General features: G+C 41.9%; 2 protein-coding genes across 2 annotated transcripts; one reads left to right on the top strand and one right to left on the bottom strand.

Moving 5' to 3' along the window:
• Positions 1-467: 467 nt before the first annotated feature.
• trmt2a (tRNA methyltransferase 2 homolog A) lies at positions 468-8,357 on the top strand. The gene is made up of 12 exons (XM_084024145.1): positions 468-541; positions 1,011-1,610; positions 2,260-2,368; positions 2,966-3,147; positions 4,101-4,215; positions 4,303-4,418; positions 4,532-4,643; positions 4,745-4,867; positions 5,572-5,647; positions 6,621-6,737; positions 6,848-6,944; positions 7,980-8,357. The coding sequence occupies exons 2-12, from the start codon at positions 1,012-1,014 to the stop codon at positions 8,137-8,139; spliced, it is 1,806 nt and encodes a 601-aa protein (XP_083880271.1). The 5' UTR covers positions 468-541; position 1,011; the 3' UTR covers positions 8,140-8,357.
• A 177-nt stretch (positions 8,358-8,534) lies between these two features.
• On the bottom strand, positions 8,535-20,911 carry dgcr8 (DGCR8 microprocessor complex subunit). The gene is made up of 14 exons (XM_084024139.1): positions 20,787-20,911; positions 19,448-20,411; positions 18,050-18,212; positions 16,866-17,008; positions 14,731-15,070; positions 14,421-14,618; positions 13,443-13,544; positions 13,103-13,201; positions 12,632-12,714; positions 12,330-12,430; positions 11,814-11,920; positions 11,519-11,646; positions 11,029-11,142; positions 8,535-10,353 (listed from the first exon to the last, which is right to left on the bottom strand). The coding sequence occupies exons 2-14, from the start codon at positions 20,132-20,134 to the stop codon at positions 10,270-10,272; spliced, it is 2,349 nt and encodes a 782-aa protein (XP_083880265.1). The 5' UTR covers positions 20,135-20,411; positions 20,787-20,911; the 3' UTR covers positions 8,535-10,269.
• Between the last annotated feature and the right edge of the window lie 412 nt (positions 20,912-21,323).

Genomic DNA, 21,323 nt, shown 5'->3' with positions numbered 1-21,323 from the left:
TGCAAATAGATTCATTTAAACTGGGTCGGCATAATTCATTGAATAAGGCCTATGCATACTTAAAAGCAGTGTTTAGCAACCAAGTAATGTATATGAGTGTGTGTTTTCTAGTGTTTGTTATAGGTCTATTAAATACACTATAGAAACCCTATAAACAGCCTGGGCACATTTATTTAGTATAAGCTTGGTTAATAAAGGCATTGACCTACATTTCATCTTGGGCCTGAGATAGGAAAGGGCAATCACCAGTTCAGTCTATGATGTGCTGTAGTGGTGCAGATGGACTACAGTATTTTTTTAAAAGTCACATTTTCTCGGAGGACAAACAAAACAAAAATACTAAAACCATTTAGAATTTACCATCGTGTACAAATACATGCGGAGATGGTCGATTATTTTCCACTAGAAGAAAACGAAGAAATCGAGCCCGGAAGTGACGACTGCTACTTTAAATGCGTTCCGAGCTCCACGTGGTTCAGTCAACATGGCTGCGCCCTGTACAGTTCAGTGAGAAAGTGGAATTGAAAGTAAAAATTCGAAGGTAAGGTACACGAAACACATCGTCTTGACTTCCGTTGCTGATATTTAGCACGACAGGGGACTGTAAACTGTTATATGATGTATTATGAGATATGTTATCTGCGTCATATGCATGTAATTCAGCCTCTAGCTCCCAGGAGATGCCTCTGAGGTCTGCGTGACGTGCAGCCAGAGCTCATGTCCGCAAACCTAAGTCCTGCTTTTACCTACAAGTTACGCTCCCGTTACATTCTCACCATTTTGAAGTGAAGTTAATCCTAACCATTATGAAAAATAACAATATCTCCTAAACCAAGTAAGTCCAGTTATCTTTTAATTCGTTTATTCAAATTGTAATATTGTAAAAAAGGACAAACGGAAACTAATGTTGTCTGGTAATGTTGACTAGACTGTCGCATCTGTTTTTCACTTATTGGACTTTTTGGATTGAAGCTGGCATCAGTCTGCTAATGGGATTGTTCATTTCCCAGCATGATGGCAGATGTTAGTGGCAGCCCAGTGGCCGATGCTGCTCCCTCAAAGGAGGAGAAGCCTGATGACCTCCCCCAGGAGCCCGACAAAGCTGAGGGTGAGGACAAGACGGCCTCTGACCCCAGCGCGTACCGCTACATCAGACAGGACCTCTTCACGTCGGAGATCTACAAAGTGGAGATCAGGAATCTGCCCAAGTTCACCGGTTTCAACGACCTGAAGAAGTTCCTCGCCAAGCACGGCATCAACCCGCACAAAATCAAGCTGTTTGGCAAGCAGACGTTTGCTTTCGTCACCTTTAAGAATGAGGAGGAGCGAGACAAGGCCATGAAGATGGTTCATGGCATGCAGTGGAAGGGCCAGGTGCTTAGCGTCCGGCTGGCCAAACCTAAAGCGGACCCCATCCTGAGGAAGAGGAAGCAGGAGGGAGAGGGCGCAGAAGGTCAGCCTCCCGACAAACGAGCAGAGGGGGACGAGGAGGAGGAGCCACTCAGTGTCCAGATAGCCAATGTGGTGACTCCGCTGTGGAAAGTGCCTTATGAGGAGCAGCTGAAGATGAAGGAGCAGGAGGTGGTGGTGGTTCTGCAGAGGCTGGCCAAGTGAGTGATGTTATTTCTATCCATTCAGGTGTGTCAGTACTGCAGGTTTTGTTCAATGTTAACACTGTGGAACGTCTCCCTTTCCCAACATTAACACTATTTTGTCTTTGCTTAAATCTGGATTTCAGGCCGGTGTTCTGGTTTATTGAACCCTTATCTATTGAGCAGAATAGATCACACAAGCTTGTTTGGTGTTCAATGGACCATGGGATCTTAATTGTTGTTCTTCCTGGGATGTTGGTGGATCAGGCTTTTTTTTCTTCCTTCGTTTAGTTGTATAGGAATTCCCACTACTGCCTATTGACTGCTTCTTCAACATCCCTTTTAAGTGATTTCCAGTGCCAAGCAACCCCATCTGCCCTTTTCACTGGGTGGTGGCACTACAACAACATTTTGAGTAAATATTTGCTACCGAAGGCCAAATCCATATTAGTGGAAGCTCCTGACAGTCCCAGTACCATCTTGTATTCTTATCATTGTTTAAAACGCATACATGAATATTCAGGACCTCACATTTAACCCCATACACACAAAAGGTTGTTGTTTCAGCCATTAGTGCGTATTTTACTGAGTGACTCAGCAAAAAAAGTTCTGATTGGGCATTTTGCATGAAATGAATACACCAATATTGGACTTTTTTCTTTTTCAGAGAGATTGGCAGTACCAACAAAGCCATGTTGCCATGGCTGTTTGCGCAGAAAGGGAAGTACAACAAAATGTGTTGTCCTCTGGAAACCATCCGGCCGTCTCCTACACAGGTATATGTCTGCATGTTGGCGTGGGACGATATGAAAACAGCAGAGAAACACACTGGAGTCGCTTTTCCTCATGTTTTCTTATGAAACAAATATGTTTTATTGAATCATAGATGGGATATTTAAAAAAAAAAAAAAAACAATCCTAAATAATCATTAAATTACCCTGCATACATAAAGGATGGATCAATACAAAAATACCAACATTGTGTGAGTTCTTACTTGCATGTTAATTCCTGTATTTTAAAAGCAGCTAGATAATAGAGATAATATCCGACAATGGAAATGAATGATGATTAACTAATGGTGAGTGATTCTTTCCAGGATATAATCCTATATTGTCCCATCCCTGTCAAACATAACTCAGGTCACATTTAATGACACATATTTCACATTAATAGACGTGAATATCAAACTTTCACGATGACATACCATTGTTTTAGAGCATCCAGTAAATGGAAGAATCACTACATTTTAAAGAAGCACAATAACACTAATGTTGTGCTGTGAGTCATTTTAATAATTTAATTTTCATACCACATTTCTTTATATTTCTATATATATATTTTTGTTCATACTTCTCTCGGTGTATCCTGGCAGACGGAGTACAGAAACAAGTGTGAGTTCCTGATTTCCATGGGTGCAGACGGTGAAGACAAGACCGTGGGTTTCCGTCTGGGCAAATACAAAGGCGGCTCCTGTGCGGTGGTGGGGCCGGCCGACACGTGCCACGTCTCAGCCGAGGCCAAGAGCGTGGTCCGCGAGTTCCAGAAGTTCATCAGGTATCGTTACGGGGGCACGACAGGCATGGCCATGGAGAACCAAGCACTGCTACATACAGCAGCTCTAATCAACCAGCGGCCTTTGGGCGCCAATTAAGCTTGACCTGCCGCTTTTACACATAAATCAAATTTTAAAACCAGAAAAAAGAGAAATCCTGCAAATAACTGACATTTCCCCACAATAAATCCTTCATGTTCTTGAGCAGTGACAGACTGATTCATATCTGATAGTGTTTCTACGTGAAATGAGGACAGGATCATCGATGTAGAACAGTATGAGACGGACGGAGGAGGAGGAGGAGGAGGAGGAGGGCCCTGGTGTTGTACATGCTGACTCAAATGACTAAAAACTAAATGGAATGGGACCATGATGAACTTTATCAACTACACCTGTGTCTACCCTGCCTTGACAAGTCCAAATGTCTGCTGTGAAAAGGGCCTATCCTTCTTCATGCATACTTGGTTTTAATAGCACCCTAAACTAACTAATAATAATAATGGATTGGATTTATATGGCGCTTTTCAAGACACTCAAAGCGCTCTGACAGGGTTCCGGGTTCCATTCATTCACACACAGTCATACCGGTGGAAGTAAATACGATAGTAGCCACAGCTGCGCCTACGGCCCCTCCAACCACCACCTCAAACATACAACACTCATACACATTCATACGAGGCAAGCTGGGTGAAGTGTCTTGCCCAAGGACACAACGACCATGACACAGTGACGAGGGCGGGGATCGAACCGCCGATCCTCCGAACATTGGCCAACCCGCTCTACCACCTGAGCCACAGTCGCCCCAGACTCAAGTCTAGTGCAGGAGGCTGTTTAATCCAGAAGCTGAAATGGTGTAGAATTGCAGGAAATTTGAAAACCCCCCTGACATACATACAGTATTATTGTGTACAGTATTGTATTGCTGTATTTAATCCCCTGATTACGTTGCATATAGGACAACGTCGTACTCTGTGTACAGTCCTGAAACGTATGAAGGACACTGGAAGCAGCTGACTGTAAGAACCACGAGGACCAGGCAAGCCATGGCTGTAGCCTTCTTCAACCCACAGGTTCCGTTTACAAACCATTTCTTATAATAGTCATACAGTACCATTTCACCTTTTTGATGTCTTTTACTCACTTTAATGACTCCCCAGAAACTTGAAGAAGAGGAAGTCGGTGCATTAAAGACCTCCATGAAGAAGTACTTTACTGAAGGAGAGGGGAAAGACAGCGGAGTAACCTCTCTTTACTTTGTCAGGGAGGGTCAAAGGTCAGACAAAATCCTCATTCTCCATAAATCAAGATTGCTAATAAGACTAACTGAGAGCAAACAATAAAAAAATCTGTAAATCCGGCACTAAAATGGAGTCTTTGACTTCCCAGGACTTCTCCTAACCTGGAGGACCTGCCCTGTGAGCTGGTGGCCGGAGAGGGCAGCATTCACGAGGAACTCTTGGGCCTAAAGTTTAGGATATCTCCTCATTCCTTCTTCCAGGTAAGAACCGTTTATCTCAAAAACTCTGTGTTCATAGTTGGACTTCTACATTGTGTTTTACGGTGTGTGTGTGTGTGTGTGTGTGTGTGTGTGTGTTGCAGGTGAACACAGGGGCTGCAGAGGTGCTGTACTCTGCTGTGGGGGAGTGGGCCCAGCTGGATCAGGACAGCACAGTACTGGATGTCTGCTGTGGGACAGGAACCATTGGCATCTCTCTGGCTAAGGTGACATAGTCGTCAGTAGCAGACACATACTTTTGTTAATGAACTAACTACTGTAGTTAGTAATGCATTTCTTCAAAGTCTTCTTCATCTCATCCTTTTCATGTAGACGTTTATTTTACTAATAAGATTCCTTGACTACGTGAAATTGCACAAAGAATAATATCGTAACATTCTCTCACATACAGTGGCCTCTGCTATTTAAAATGGCTTTGTCTGCATCAGGTGGCAAACTCTGTAAAGTGAAGCCAAGTGCCTTAAACTTGAATTCTCTGCTGGCCATCAGGGGGCGACTCCTTTGGTTGCAAAACAAAGTCTTATTGTATAGAAGTCTATGAGAAAGTGACTCTACTTCTCTCTTGATGTATTATCTCGGTAAACATTGTAAACATGAGTTTATGGTCTCAATCTCTAGTTTCAAAGCATGATGTTCGTTTAGAGTCAAATGGATCAGAAAGCAGGGGATGCTTGAGGGCGGGGCTATCTGGTGATTGACAGGTCGCTGCCACGGCCTCGCTACTGGTTGCGACAGTGGAAATGCTGAACTCATGGCTTCAAAACCAGGGTCCACAAACGACTGGGTGACCATGACAACGTCCACTTATATACAGTCTATGGTCAGCGTTCATACAGTTATTGGCAGAGGGATCTGACGGTTTTGCAAACACAAAACCTGTTCAGGTTCTGACATTGTTGTCTGTCTCTAGAGGGTAAAGAAGGTGATCGGGATCGAAATGTGCCAGGAAGCCGTGGAGGATGCCAAAGTTAATGCAAAGCTCAATGGTAAGAGGACAGATCACATCACATTACTGCCAATTTAATGTATGAAGTGTGGATAATCATTCATGTAGGATGCTCACTAATAACATGGTTCAAAGTAATGGATTTCCATTCCATCGCTTCCCTCTGGATGAAGGTTGATCTCATCTCACTTTGTTTCCCTCTCGATGTCTGTCTGTGTGTTAAGAACATGACGATCGTGATTCGTGATGATGCACTCTTAAAGATGGCATTAATAAGTTTGACCTGTTTGAGTTGGTAGTGGTAGAACAATCCCATGTAGGCAAGGAATATGCTTAAAACTCTTAGAATGGCTCTCAAATATACTGGAATCACAAATAATTGTATTGCATCACAGATAGGGAATTTTTCTGTGAAAAACAAATGATCAGTAATCATAATAGTTACATGTTAAAAAGGTAACATTTTGTGTTTTATTACATGATACTAATTCTATTTTTCACTTCTCTACCATAATAGTGACAATATTCACAATTATCCCAAAAACGAAAATTCACCATGATCAACAACGGAGAGTTTTTTTTATTGAAAGCTGTGATAAAATCTGACATTGTTCCATCCCTAGTCCTCTGCAGCCCTTCACAAAGTAACCTTTTTGCATGTAAGACTCGGAGTACCAGTGTGATGAACTAAAGTGCGTGTTTTTATGCCTTGGCAGCAGCAGCAGCCATGTTGCTTTCAGGTTGTGTTCGTGTGTACAGACGTTCGTCCATCTGATTCTCTCAGATGCGATATGCCAAGAACTCCTTGCGTCCAACTGTACTCATGGATGAACTAGATTTAGTGGTCAAGGTCACTGTGACTCGTAAAAGTACGATATGCATATGCTTTCAATTAAATAGCATTTAAGCAATTAGATGTTGGACAGACGTGGTTCTTGGAACTTGACTGGTGGCGGAGGGACTCGACCACGAGGCAGTGGCTTTGACCCGTTTTTCATTTGCTTGTGTTGAAGGTCTGAGCAATGTTGAGTTTCACTGTGGAAAAGCTGAGGACGTGTTCCCCAACATTCTCAATGCTCTGGTGTCACCCAAACTCACCGCCATCGTGGATCCACCGCGGGCCGGCCTTCGTGAGTAAACCGCCCAAACCATGCAAATTAACCGATTTAAAAAAATAAAAAAAATAAATAAAAAAATTGTCACATACCGGTAATCTGTTGGTTTTGCCTTTCCTAAACAGATTCCAAGGTGATACTGGCCATCAGGAGGGCAGAGCATCTGAAGAGGCTGGTTTATGTGGCATGCAATGCTAAGGCAGCCATGAACAACTTCATCGAGTGAGTCACAAATCCCCAAAAACAGCAGAAATGCAAACGGGACAGCACTTGACTTGTCACAATACTTTTGGTCATATAAAAAGGCTGTTTTTACGGCTTGATTTGATCGTCTTCTAGACTCTTGTCTAACCAGACCAGGTAGTTGTTAAACAATCTATTTAATTGTTTTATTTCAAACAGCTTCAATAAGCAAAATTAAAATAAATGGCTGATTATTTAACCAGTTGTTAATGCTTCTGTGTAAATGTAACCCATGCTGTCCTCTTTGTTAAATTCAATTCAATGTTATTTATAGTGTCATATCACAACACAAGTTATCTCAAGACACTTAATTCTGAGTGTTTTCTAGTCCTGCTCGATGTGTTTTCAGAGTCAACACAATTTCAAAGTCCCAACATCACCAGGATCAAGCGTTACAGCGACGGTGGCGAGAAAAAATGCTCTAATGGGGTTTTAGGCAGAAATCTGGTGCAGCCCAGGCCCTTGGGTTCCAACTGCATTTGGTGTTGGTAGTATGGTAGTAGTAGCATTAACAGTAGTGGTGGTATTAACAGAAGCAATAGTATCAACAGTAGTAGTCCATGGCAGCAGGCACAGCCACGCCGAGATGGATCCATCCCAACCACGTCGCAGTAGACCAGAAAGCAGGAGTAGTTGAACAGTCACACAGCAGCAGGTGGAGCTACAATATGGTGTTTCCAGCGTCAGACCAGTTAGCAGTCTGCATCGGTCAGGACCTCAGTGGACTCTGCTGGACCAGAAAGCATAGCCAGACTCCTGGTATGAGACTTCCCTGGTATAACCCCATGTTTCCTCATTGATATGACAGTGGGACAAACCTAAACCCTCAGACTTTCCATTAACAGTCTGAGTGGAGATTAGGCCATACTGTGGTTCTTTGGGTGTCAGCTTCATTAAGTGACTTTCTTGAAAGAGAACAAACCCCTCAATGAATATTTCTGCTGTCACATCAGATGTTTTTTTTAAGGTGGCCAATTTCACCAAATGGTAAACTGTTGAACTTTTTGTCTTCAGTCTGTGCAGAGCACCATCCAACAGAGTTCACGGGGCCCCGTTCCGTCCGGTGCGAGCCATGGCCGTGGATCTCTTCCCTCAGACCATCCACGTGGAGATGCTTCTACTGCTGGAGAGAGTGGAGTATGACTCCCAGCAGCAGCAGACCAGCAAGCAATAAGGGAGACTTACAGTAACGGGCCCCGAGCCTTTCTGTCCTAGAAACGCATGCACTCCTTTTGGTTGCTTAAGTAATCTTAGTCTTAACTTCAAAAGGTCTGTTCATCCATATATAATTTACCAATCACCTTATTTTGTAATGCAATGACTTTTACTTCCAATAAAGTTGGTGTCAGTACAGTATGCATTGCACTATTAGCTGAACTAGTTTGAAAACTTGTTCACTCAAAGAGGGGTTGCTGATGAGCCACATCTCAAAACCAAAGCTATTGATTTAAATTTGAGTTTGGTTTCCTGAAACCTTGTTTAATTGTTAAAGGTGAATAAATGGCCACCTCAGTTTATTCACTTCCTCTTGTTTAATCACTGTGTGACTGAATAAAACAACGCTTCTAGTCATAAGTCAAGACATTTTATTTTGCATAACATATCACTGAAGTCATGGAGCTCAGGTTGCAATACATACTTCATTTTCTAGGCAGCAACAATTCATTGGTACAACTCAACAACACGTGTAAAAGCAGTAATTGTTTTTCTCAAACTAACACACACTTGGCAAGACAAACGCACAGAGGGGAAAGCACATTCTTGAAGCCATCTACAATAATCACAACATCCTCGTGTTTGAACTGTGATGTGTCCTTGAATATTTTGTAGAAAAAAATCCCACACAGGCCAAATAACTGACAAAGAAAGCACAACAGTTTCTATTTTGTTCTAGCCAGTAATGAGTCCATGGATGTTCCTGTTGTAGATGATTCTGCTGTAGTCTGCAGCGACAGCAATTCTATAAAATGCATAAGACTGTATGTAAGCTTTGGTATACACATTTTCATCAGCTTCTGTCGGACTAAACTTCTTAATCGCATTTGTTCACGTCAGTGTACCAACTAAATTTGTAAAAATGCATTCTATTCATGGTCAGAATATGATCAATTGTCACAACAATGGCAAACGTACACAAAAACACAAGGAGTATGAAAAATCTGCACATGCTGGAGGCGTATTTCCCAAAGTAGCTGATGTTCCAGGCTGTCTTCACTAAAACACTAACTGGCTAAACAATAAATGCTCCATCAAGTTAGGGGGCTTGGTCTCTCCACTTCCTGTTGAAGGGGGTTTTAGGTCCAATGTACCATATTCTGAGCCCTTCATGAAATGGATTAACTAAGGCAACATGTAGTCAACGTGATTTAGGGCACCGCAACTGAAAAAACAACTAAAATGTACCCACCGTTGAAAAGGTGTGCACGGCGTTAGTACTTAAAACACTAGCAAGAATTGAAGAGCATGAAAGAAACATTTTCTCCAAGCACATCCCAGCTCTGTGCTTGGTTTACTTCAGTGCTGCCACAAGGAGCAAGGTGTCGTTCTTGTATTGGTAAACCAAGAGGGGAAAAAGGCAACGCGTCACCCTAAACATCCTAAAAGTCGTTATTCCTGTACCAACAGCACGATCAGTCAACAAAAGTATGTGACGGGACACAAGTGTGCAACAATAGTTCTTAAGAGTCATCACTTCACAACGCATGTTTTTAAAATCGTGCAAACCAGGACAGCGGCTGCCCAGTCGCAGGAAAAGCAAAATGCCATTTTTTGAATTCATCTACCCAAAATAGCCATTACACGGAGCATTAACATACTCTACACAAGTCACTTTGTTTCCCCAATTAAATTAATGGTATAAATACAAAAGTACTGGTAGTCCCTTTCAAATACGTTAATGCACAAAACAAAATGGATCGGTGCTAGACTGCAGCGGAAACAAATGACACTTCAAAACCAAACCAAGGTATGTAGTGGCTCAGCCATTAAAGAAGCATGCAGTTTTATTTTGATGTGGTTAATATGTGATCAAGTTGTTTCTTTGCAGCCTGGGTGTTTTTTCCTAGTGCCATAGTGAGGCTGCATCTAGAGAGGTAGATGATATTTGCTCTACTGTCTGTGTGCATTTCGACCTACACTTCTACTGCTGAACCAATAAAACATGGGAGGAGGAAGCAAGCAGCTCTACCGGCCTAGTCAACGTGTAACTCTATTGCCATTAGACCTCAGTGATGCATAATTAAGTGATGGGTGGTGGAGTGTGATCTCTGACAGTGACTGGGTTTCAGTGCCGTGGCTCAGGAGACTAAACGTCAACAGTGCAGAGGGGTTCGCTCCCTGGCTGGGCAGACTCCATTATGGTCATCTTGGGTTTCTTCCTTGTTTCCTCCTGGTAAGAAATACAATAAAGCAACCGTATGATGAGGACATTTTGAAACAATAAGAATGCTCAATCCATTCTGTATTCTAAAATATACAAATCCAGGCAGCGGCACATTAATCAGGTCCAGGAGTGACGGACAGCTACGTTCATAAAGACATGTAAAAACACAGCCGGAATCTAAGCCTCAAGTATCAAGTGTGGATGCAACGTTGAAGACTAATTGAGGCCCTGCAGATTTAACAATTTGCCGAAATGAAATTCTGAGCTTAGTTTGGATCAAAACCACCAGCTCGTCTTCCCCTTCAACAAGCTCTCTGGTGAAAAACTGTCTGATGTATAACTAGTAAACCCCTTTGGTTTTCCTTGAGGGAAGAAAGGATGAACCAATGAAAGATAAACAAGTGTATATGAGAAGTCCTGCGCTCAAGGGAAAAGGCCCAAATAATAAGCACAGGTATAAATTCCTGCAGCTTCCTCACCAGGAATTGTAAAGTTGTCAGTAACACCTGTGCTTTTGTAAGTCAAAATGTCTGCCTTCGTTGCTGCAGTGGCTTATTACTATACCTTTTATTCATCGTTAAAATCTATTTCATATGAAAATCACAAACTAAAAAAAAAAAAGACGAGATTTGAATTAAAATTACATTTTTCTCTGCATGCCACACAAAAAAACCCTCTCACCCTCTGCTTGGCTAGTTTCCTCATTTCTTCTTGCAGTTTGTTCAAGATATGGAGGTTTGGCTTGTTCTTTTTGGCAAACTGCTGGAGCTCGATCACACTCTTGTCAGAGCTCTCCTGCAAAAGATGAGTTTTAAAAGTCATGGAGATGTCCTTGCACAATGAAGAACTTTTTATCTCTTCACATTTCCCTTCTTGTCCTCTTAACACGTTAACTTGTCAACGGCCGATACAACTGAAGTAGCCTGATTGTTGCCCATTTCAAGTCCAAATGATTTCAGTCTCTGTTGATTTAGAGATTCTATTGAAGTAAAAACAATTGAATCGTGTGGAGTTTAGCAGCATTTTTGTTCATACAGGACGTTCAGCTTTAAGGAATTGTGTGCATAGTTCCAGTTTGTGTGTACAATAGTGAAAACCTGTAATGCCTGCATCTACATAGCATTTATTTCTCCATGACAGCTTTCCAGTCAGTGTTGGAGACAGGACGTACCTTCTTGACCATCTTATTGCTCTCTCTGCCGTACATGCGCAGCAGTGAGCCCCAGTTCTTGACGTGGGGATGGAGCATCTGCAAGATCTTCTGAGATGCTAGTTGTTTGCCAACCCTCTTGTTCTTGCCTAGTGGCACACGTACAAAACATGTCACTGAAAGCTACTTGAATAATCGTGTCCCAAGGTGAAAAACAAAAAGCAGGCATGGTAATTCAAATGAACACCAACTGTTCAGCTCTACATGGACTGGTTGAGTCTCCCATGTGGGTCGATGAGGGTTACGGTCTACTTACACCAGCCACGCACGGTGTGCTTCCCACAGGTCATCACATATTCACTCTTCTGGTTTTTCCCCGGGATAACCTCAAATTTAATGCTCGTGTCTCCCATCCCATGGTTTCTAAAGGAAAGATGCGACAGGAAATTAGAAATCCAACTTGGAGAATGTGGTCAGCAGTGCAGAAACTGTGACGCCTGTGTATGAACATTATAGGGACGTACATGGTGAGGTGGGGAACTGAAGCCAGATTGTAGAAATAAAATAAGGATTTCCCTCACACGTAAGCGTTGTATGAGGTACTTAACTTAATGAGGTAGCAAACAAAACATTTTTCAACAGTGGAGTATGGACATTAAATGTTATATAGCACTTTTGTTTAAGCAGTTAACTGCCATAATACACTGCACCAGATTACATTATTCAACTCTTTGGAGATATGTTATGAAAAAATAATTATATAATATATATATATATATATATATATTCATTCAAATGTGCTTACTCTGTGGCATTATGAATGAGCTCTTACCTTTTAAGGCACTCATGAAGAATCTGATATGGCGAAAGTAGTCCTGCTTTGTTGGTCAGCTCATACACCCTTGAATCTTCTATATTGATATGGTTGAAATACTGTGAATCAGAGTACACAGACGGTTACCATCATCAAGAAGCATTAACATTCGAGGGAAACATATTCTACCTTTGGCAACAAAAGCCTGTTCCTTGCCTTCAATGTTGAGGATACATACTGTTCTACTCTAAACATTTGGCCTACTCTGTTCCACTTCACTGAAAAAGATCCCATGGAAACATCCATGTCAAAAGAAGTACCTCCAGTTCATCGCCTTCAACAGGCTTCTCCTCCGAGGTCTGCTTCACAAAGTCAGGGATGAGGATTTCCAGTGTGGCTCGAGCTGCAATTTACACCAAATTGCAAGTGAGAACAAAGGTGGGATGTAATACAGCATGTAAGCTTACCAGTGCAACTATCTGTTGTATAAAGTCAATACACCATAATGTAGTCTTTATGGACTATTTATACAGCGTTTTTCTTTTCGACTACTCAAGGCGCTTTATACGCCTCAGGATTAACTCATTCACACACCGATGGCAACGCCAGCGGGGCAATTTGGGGTTCAGTATCTTGCCCAAGGACACTTCGGCATGCAGACTGGAGGAGCTGGGAATCGGACCACCAATCTTCTGATTGGAGGACAACTTGTTCTACCTCTGCTGTGATAGGAAATTATACTTACAAGTATTCTTGTAGTATGAAGGAGAACTGGAAATAAAAGGATTTACCAGCTTTATTCTTGGCAAGCTTTTTACTGCTTGCGGTTCCTGTGCCGTAAGTCACTCCATCTATGATGACTGACGCTCCAAAGGGCTCACTTGGGTTCTCTGTGGGGCACACAAGTTCACTTTGATTTAATATCTTCAAACACTCAACAACAACCTTATGTGTAAGAACATAATACTCATTTTGTGGGTACATTTCTGTGACCACCGAGGACATAATGTAGACGACAACAGAATGAGCAGAATAGATTTACAGATCATCATTTATACCAGTCACACCATGCTCTCCCATTGGTTTTTCTTAAATCACCATTTAAGTACACTTGCAAAAAACAGGACTTACCACATTCAAAAAAGTTGTAAACAGGTCGAACCTTTAGGACACGTTGCATGTATTCATGCAAGATGCAAACTTCAGACTTCCCGTTAGGGTTGATGACAAATTCTGTTAGAATAGAAAAATGGAAATGCATCAACAAACAATACAGAAGGAGGGCTTGGATAGTATCGATATCATACTCACAAGTAACACATACTGACATTGGCTTTTTAAAAGTACAATTTTGATCCCCTCACTTTTTGCTAAAAGATGCCAAGTTGACAATAAGCAAGTTGCTTTAGTTTGAAATACACTGCAGCAGAATCATGTAGTGAGGAAGAGATCACACCTGCTTTGTTAGCTTGACAGCAAAAAGGAGTAACAAAGACCATGTTCATCACAATGCACATGTGACACCACCACAAAGGTTAGGGGAAGTAATATTTGATTGATAGGCACTAGCGGGAGGGTCACTTTGGTACAGTTAGTTCCTCTCACATATGCTTTAACTTTTTGCCTCCCAAGTCAAATCAGATTAGGTTTTAAGGGGGTGTGGGAGAAAAGGGGGAAATCGGGGACCTTGTTCCTTAGAAGAGGTTGGAAAACAGAAAACTGGAGTTTGAGTCCTTTTGGACTTCTTGCTTTTTATATGACATTGCCTTTTTGCATTTTGGAGGAAGGAAAACAGATTTTTGAGTTGGACAATTCAGGGGACTTTCTTCCAGCTGTTTTTTGTACTCTTACTTGGAAAAGGGGGGTTATCGTCTCAATAATTAATTGTGTCTTTAACAATACACATTTTAATTGGTTCCATTTACTACAATAGCTCTTGAATTTAGCTTGTAACTTGACTTTAAGATTAAAGCTGATCATTTTAAACTTCTGTCACCCAAATGTAAATGCTGTATGGCTGTTGTGTTTTAATAGCTTGTGAAGACGGCTCTGGAGAGGAGTCATAAGATACAATAATCCTTCCTCTTCAAACATCTTTCTAAGAGTTACCTTTCTTGGTGGGTGCATCCTGGACTGACAGTGTGATGAGTTTCTGGTTGGCAGGCAGGATCGGTCTCTCTGATTCTGCCTGTTTCCTCTTCATGTCTCTGTTGAACTGCCTTCTTTCAGCCCAGGTACGGAACTTTTTGACAGTGACTTGTTCAAAGTCAAAGCATTTCTCCAGGTACAGGCGAAACTCTTCAAGTTCTGGGAGGATGTTTTTTCATGTTAGCTACATAAAGAGTTTATTAAAGCTGCAAAACCACCACAATGACCTTTCAACAGTCTTTCAGTGGATATGTACTATGAAAACCCTTACCTATTGACTCGTCCTTGCACACCTCCACCTTGGCCTTGACTTGTCCTAAGGCTCCATGAGCTATGTCACAGAGGTGGGACACTTTAACTGGCAGGCTGGTATTAGTGGAAATCTCTTCTTCTGGATCACAGTCAGTCATACTGGAGGGAGGGAGGTCCTCCTGCTCCTCAGCTGTAGCATCTGATCTGCCTGCTCTTTCCTCACCATTGGCCTCATCGGTGGGCTTGACAGGAGACTCCTCTTCATTAGATGTCAGCTCCCCATTCAGCTCCCTTTCCTCATGATCCTTCATTTTCTTGTAGTGTAGGCAAGGGATGCTGCTGGTCGGAGGGTCATGTTTCTGTATCAAGAAAGACGACCAAGGGCTCGTAAGAAAATGTGAACAGTATTGTCAACGCAAGCCATGACAGATTATCTTGATTTTCAAGAAGAGGTGTTTTTTCTGCCCCGTTCATGAAGCGATTCCTCGGTTATTTCCTGTTTAACTAATCTATGCCTGTCTGCTCGTTTGTCTTGTGATCGCACGTGGTCTGTTTAGACACAGCCAAACAGAAAATGATCTTCCCTGAACTCCTTTGTTACTATACTGCTATTTATTTGTGCACCAAGTGGCACACTAGACAACCCTGGAACAAGAGGAAATGGAGAGAAATACATGGAATGAATACATAACATGAAACCAAAACAATCACAAACTGCAGTTACAGTAGGATATAGTGGATGGATTCTGAAATTTCATCATGAGGGAGATAATTCAGGGGAATTCCAGGAGAACAGCAGGGGGAGAGTCAAAATATTATCATTAATCAGAATGGAATCCTTTAGATCATATATACTGCATAATTCATAAAGTTTATAGTAGATTATCAGTGCATTTTCTTGCCAGATTCACTCACAGCACATGGAGAAAATAGACCAGATGTCAAAACTATTGCTGAAGATGGCGAGCCGGCCGCGGCATGTCTTGTGTGAACAACCCAATTGTTTCGGATGGTCAAATATGAAAACCGTGGTGCCTCTGCATCCAATGTGAATCTGGAGTAAGATGGATTACTTCTAGGGTTGTCCCGATCACGTTTTTTTGCTCCCGATCCGATCCCGATCGTTTGAGTTTGAGTATCTGCCGATCCCGATATTTCCCGATCCGATCACTTTTTTTTTTCTCCCGATAATTTTCCCCGATCATATACATTTTGGCAATGCATTAAGAAAAAAAAAAGAATAAAACTAGGGATGCTCCGATCAGCATTTTTGGGGGCCGATCCAATCACCAATCACAGAAATCATAAATCGGCTCCGCTCTCTGCAAAATCCGCTGCCCGCTCGTGGCCACTTGCTCGTTCAGCTACGCTCGTTTTGACTACAAACATGTGCGCACACCGGAGCGGAACGGGACGGGAACCGGAGCGGAACGGGACGGGAACCGGAGCGTACTTTAATGATAAAATGCCGCTGTGTGCTTGCTTCCACTGCCCGCTCGCTCAGCTCCACTTGGGTGGCTGTAATTAAGCTGACGAACGGCTGACGTTCTTGCATGTGATGTTGATACTTCACCTGCGCGGCTCGCGAAGTTGCGCACGTTGTATTTTGGAACAATCCCAGCAGAGCAGCGCTCTGATCAACAGACACGGGACGAGCCGACTGTGCGCACGAGGGTGGCTGATAAAAGCCCACCACACGTCACTAGCGTTGTTTACACTGGAACTTTGACAGGCCACCAGCAGGCGCAGAAAAACAGTCTCGGGTAATAAAAATATATAAATATGCGATCGGCTTTTCTGATCGGCACTTTGACGGATCACCGATCAACCTGTTTAGGGTCCATATCGGCCGATAATGATCGGCGGCCGATCGATCGGAGCATCCCTAATTACTTCCATACTTCCAAAAGAGGAATTCTTCCAAGTTGCTGTTTTTCAGTTATGAAATGCTATTTCTTTTGCAATGATACAACTAGAAAAGAGAAAATAAAGTGGAACAGACAGGAGGTCATCAGTGGCAGATTGTGATTGCTCAACACTGACCAGCACCACAAACTTGGTGAAAAAAATTCTAGGTAAAATGATTTGATAAAAATAATAATAATAATAATTAAAAAAAAAATCATGATACATGATACTTGTATTGCATCTTACCCTAATACTGCCAGTACCAAGGAAGTATGGCCTGGACCAGGTGACCACCCTGGTCTCTCTGTGCAGGTAGACTGGAATGCCTGAGTTATGGAATGTCATGATCCATCCATCAGGGAGAGGCTCAGTGGGAGGACGCCCACGACCTGGCATAGAGAGCAATGGAAATGCAGGCACTAATTACAACACGAGTACTTATAATAATAACAATAATAATTATTACAAGACTTTTATCCAGTACCACAAAATGACTAATTGTGTGGAAATCAGTCGAGAGATATTCAAATACTGTAAGAGTTTAGGTTTGAAAACTAGGTAAGGTAAGCAGGGTCAAACATGCAAGGAAAATGTTACCAAACATCAACTTTTTGTCACCAAATAGCAGAATGTCAACATTCCACTAGACACAAAAAACTCATCAGAGACATGTATCACACACAATCCTAGCGGTTTACAGTCCACCACTGCTTTTGTTCTTCTTCCAGCTAGTTGGATGAAGTATCACAGTGTGATGTAGTTCAGGTCACACAGTTTTGAAAAATTAACCTAACGAAGAAAAAAAAAATGAACTTGGATACTCATTTCTTCACTGAACAGACTTCAAGGTGTACTCATTTAGCATTAGGATTAGTTTAGGAAGTCCTTGCGTGTAGCGTTTCACATCTCACCCCATGACCGACACCAGTGTGCATATTTTAGGGATTCCCATCAGCATGTGCTTTTGGATTGTGACACTATTTCAGAGCACCACACAGAAAGGATGGTTAATTGGTTGTCCATTTTAGTTGAGCAGTTCTCACCACTTCTGCTGACCAACTTCCCAAGTAAACAATGCCTTACTATCAACATTAGCAATACACACTTCGGTGCAACATAAAGTAAAAACTAGAAACTCAATTAGGACTCAATAGACTCCAAGGAACCACAGATGAAAATTTGCTCTGGTACAATTTACATTTTGAGTGTCAACGAAAAATGTAAATTGATGTGCATTGTCCCTTTTAAATATAAATAAATAAATAAAAAGATACTACCCTATATTTAGTATCAATGCATTTCAGAATACACGGGTAAAAGATGCACATATGTTTCACATACCATTTACACTGTCATATTGCATTGTGGCACATTGTACTGAAACAACATTCCTTGATATTCCCCAGTCCTAAAACAGCTCCACCACTCACTCTTCAGGACAGTCTTAATTTTGGTCATCATGGGTTGAACACCTCCTTCACCATCTGACTGATGATCACTGTCCCCGCCATATTTGTCCTCTGCCGGACGCATCTTTTTTGGGACAGGCATGCCCTCCTCCAGCAGAGCATCAACATCATTGTCAAACTCCTCCTGGAAGAGTCAATGGTTAAGGACGGGAGAGAAGGATGGGTCACCAGTTTAAGGGAGTTTTGTCTGGTGTGATGCCATAACAGTAGGTGGAGAAAATAAAGCAACAGAGCACTCTACCACAACATAGGTTAAATTAGTTAGAAAACTTCTGAATTTAGAAACATAATATTGAACATATCAACTCCTTGAACATATTAAATGAAAAATGTTTAGCAGCTTTGATCCCTCTTTTTGTATGTATTACTATTGCATTGAAAGGAAACCTAGCATTTATTGTGAGAAATTAAAAATGGCACTAACCTCTTCCAGCAACTCACTTCTCATTTTCAGTAATAAAAAGCAAAGAAATAAACAAAAACACACAAACATTTATCTAAATGTCTGCTGTTTAATTTGATGGCTAAACGACTAGCATCTACTGATGCAGGAAATGGCTCATGTTGTTAAATCAAGAACTCACTTCAACAGTAATTTTCTCAGTTGTAGCTATACTTAATACTAAACTTAATTTACTAATTCATAGTTACCCGTTTACTATTTTACCCTGTGACCAATAGTATAACGTTACATGTGCAACTCTGCCTTTATTTACCGTAACAACACTGTAACATTGCAATGGTAAAGAAAACCTCTGAGCAGCACAGGGAGATATTCTGATTGTCTAGTTACCAGGACAGTTAACAGTTTGTGAAGAGAGTGACAAAAATAATTGTCATCAAAATATACTATAGCACTATACTGGAGTCACTTTACATTTTGTAGTATTTTTACTGCCTCAAATATTGTCTTGGAGATCTTTTTTGAAAAAATAAACATAAATAAATAATATCATAAATCATAAAGGTAGCCCCTGTATAAACAAAGGACACATTTTAACAATGGATTTTGTATTATTTTTAACAAGGTTTTTATTTTTCCCTTGCGATAGCAAACTGGACAGTTTTGTCAAGTCACATCACATTGTCGTGACGCTATTTACGATTAACCCGCTAACAGAAATTCAGCACGATCAATTAATTTTTTAGTGTTTTCTTTTAATCACGATCCACGATAAAATGCTATATCATCCCATCCCGAGCCATGTCTGCATCCCTGCTGAGCAATCGCAGTGGTTTAATTAAAATGACAGTGAATGTGTAATACAGCGTTAAAAACATGTCTTGTATGGGCTATATTACAGCATTAAATGGGTGCGATAATGACAAGAGTTACTGCAGACATAAGAACAGACGTACCTCATAGGAGAAAGTCACGGCCTCCTCATCTGCTTGCTCCTGCTGAGCTATGACCTCAGACTTAAAGCCACCCTGCTCCACATCGTCATTATCCAGGAAGTTCTCGTAGAAGTCATCCAACTCATCCAGGACAGCAAATTCTACCTTGTTTTCCAGGTCTACCTCAGCCTCCTCCGATAGTCTGCTTGCTATGTTCCTTGCTCCAGAGCTACCCTCAGTTACTTCCTGCTCACTAGTAGAGTCATGCAACTCACCATTAAGGCTATCTAAGCCATCATCGCTTCCTGCCTCCTGCCCTTCACCTGTGTACAAAACCTTTCTGTCTTTGCTATTGCTGCTTTCAGTGAAGCTAACACGGATCTTAACATCTCGGAGCAGCTTGAGGTCTGGTAGAAACCCGGTGACTTGGGGAGCGTGGCGGGCTGTTCTGGGGCACGGTGGGATGGGACTTGCCTCATCTGAGGGGTGGCTATAGAAAGTTATTGAGCCCTTGCTGAGGGGCTGCTCCGGCTTGGCTTCCCCGTCCCCTGGGGTGTCTGTGTATCCATCACCACCAGAGCTAACGTCCATTAGCTCTGCGTCACTGGACGTTTGCAGGGGAGGTGGTGGAGGTGCTCTGCCCTCATCTTGGCCAAAATCATCAGGTGGCTCCAAGGGGAGGGGGGGTAGCACATCATCTATCTCCATGTCCTCTCTGTAACAAACTACGACTTATATAGGCTGACAATGTAATCTAAAATCTGACCTGTTGAGAGACTCTTCTTATCTAAACCCAGAATGCATGCAGAAGCACATCCCTGTATAGACCACGTACCAGAGGTGAAAATGCTAAGCTGACTACATTGTTCTTTTCATTAATGTAGACAGCTTTCAGACTCACTGTCTCAATTATTGGAAATCACAATGCATTCAGCTTAATATGGGATCTAGACAATGATCATCCTCCACTTGTGTCTTCTGGAAGCTAGAGAAGAAGGACCATTGAGAGTTAGTTGTCAGTTAAGTTAGGGGAACTTTATGACATTTATACATAGGCTACTCACTACTACTATGCGCAGAATTAACTTCACAGTAACGCAATGGGTACCTTTGCTTAGATATAGATATGAATAATGTGCATCCAAGTTCAAATAACAAGCAAGCTAATCGTAACATCTAATGGAGAAGAAGCTTTTAGCGCATCTGTGCGGTCCTCAGCTGCTCAGCGGGCCCGTGTAACGTTAACAGCAATGCTAATATGCTTGCTTGCTTGCTAGCATATTAGCATGGATGTTGAGATCTCCGCGTCTGCTGAACTGCTCAGCTGGTCCAACGACAGTTTTATTGCAGAAATACTTACCGATAAATATGACACGGCTGTCTCCTATTGGGCACCTGACGACCTTTCTGAGTTATTGTATTCTCGACGCGCCGCCATACTGCCTCAAAAGCAGCCCCGCCATCTTGAAGAAAACCACAGCGGCAAACCAGCTCAGGACCCGCCTCCCGGCACCGGCATTTTGATGATTGGCCGATGAGCGGGCCAATCACAACGTCCTACTACGACACTAACTTGTAGGATTCAACCAATCATAGCAGCATTTACACCATTACATTTCTGATATCGTCTACAAGTTAAGTACAGATATTGTCCAACAAACTTCTCCACCAGTTATTTGTCGGGTCTTCGGATTATTTTTGAGGAAGAATACTAAAAACAAATGTTCAAGAGGTCCAGTTTGTAAACCTGCTTGTGTATTTGCAGACGTTTTGGTGTGACGTCAATCCATTTTTAAAATAGAAAAGACACCGAAGCATTGACTTGTTTTTTTTGCTAATGCATTGCCTGTCACGAATATATATAAAATGAATCTAACTATTTTATGAGGAAAATTCC

Source organism: Eutrigla gurnardus (assembly GCF_963514095.1).
Source record: "Eutrigla gurnardus genome assembly, chromosome: 13".
NCBI classification, from domain to species: domain Eukaryota; kingdom Metazoa; phylum Chordata; class Actinopteri; order Perciformes; family Triglidae; genus Eutrigla; species Eutrigla gurnardus.
This window is presented reverse-complemented; position numbering and strand designations above follow the sequence as displayed.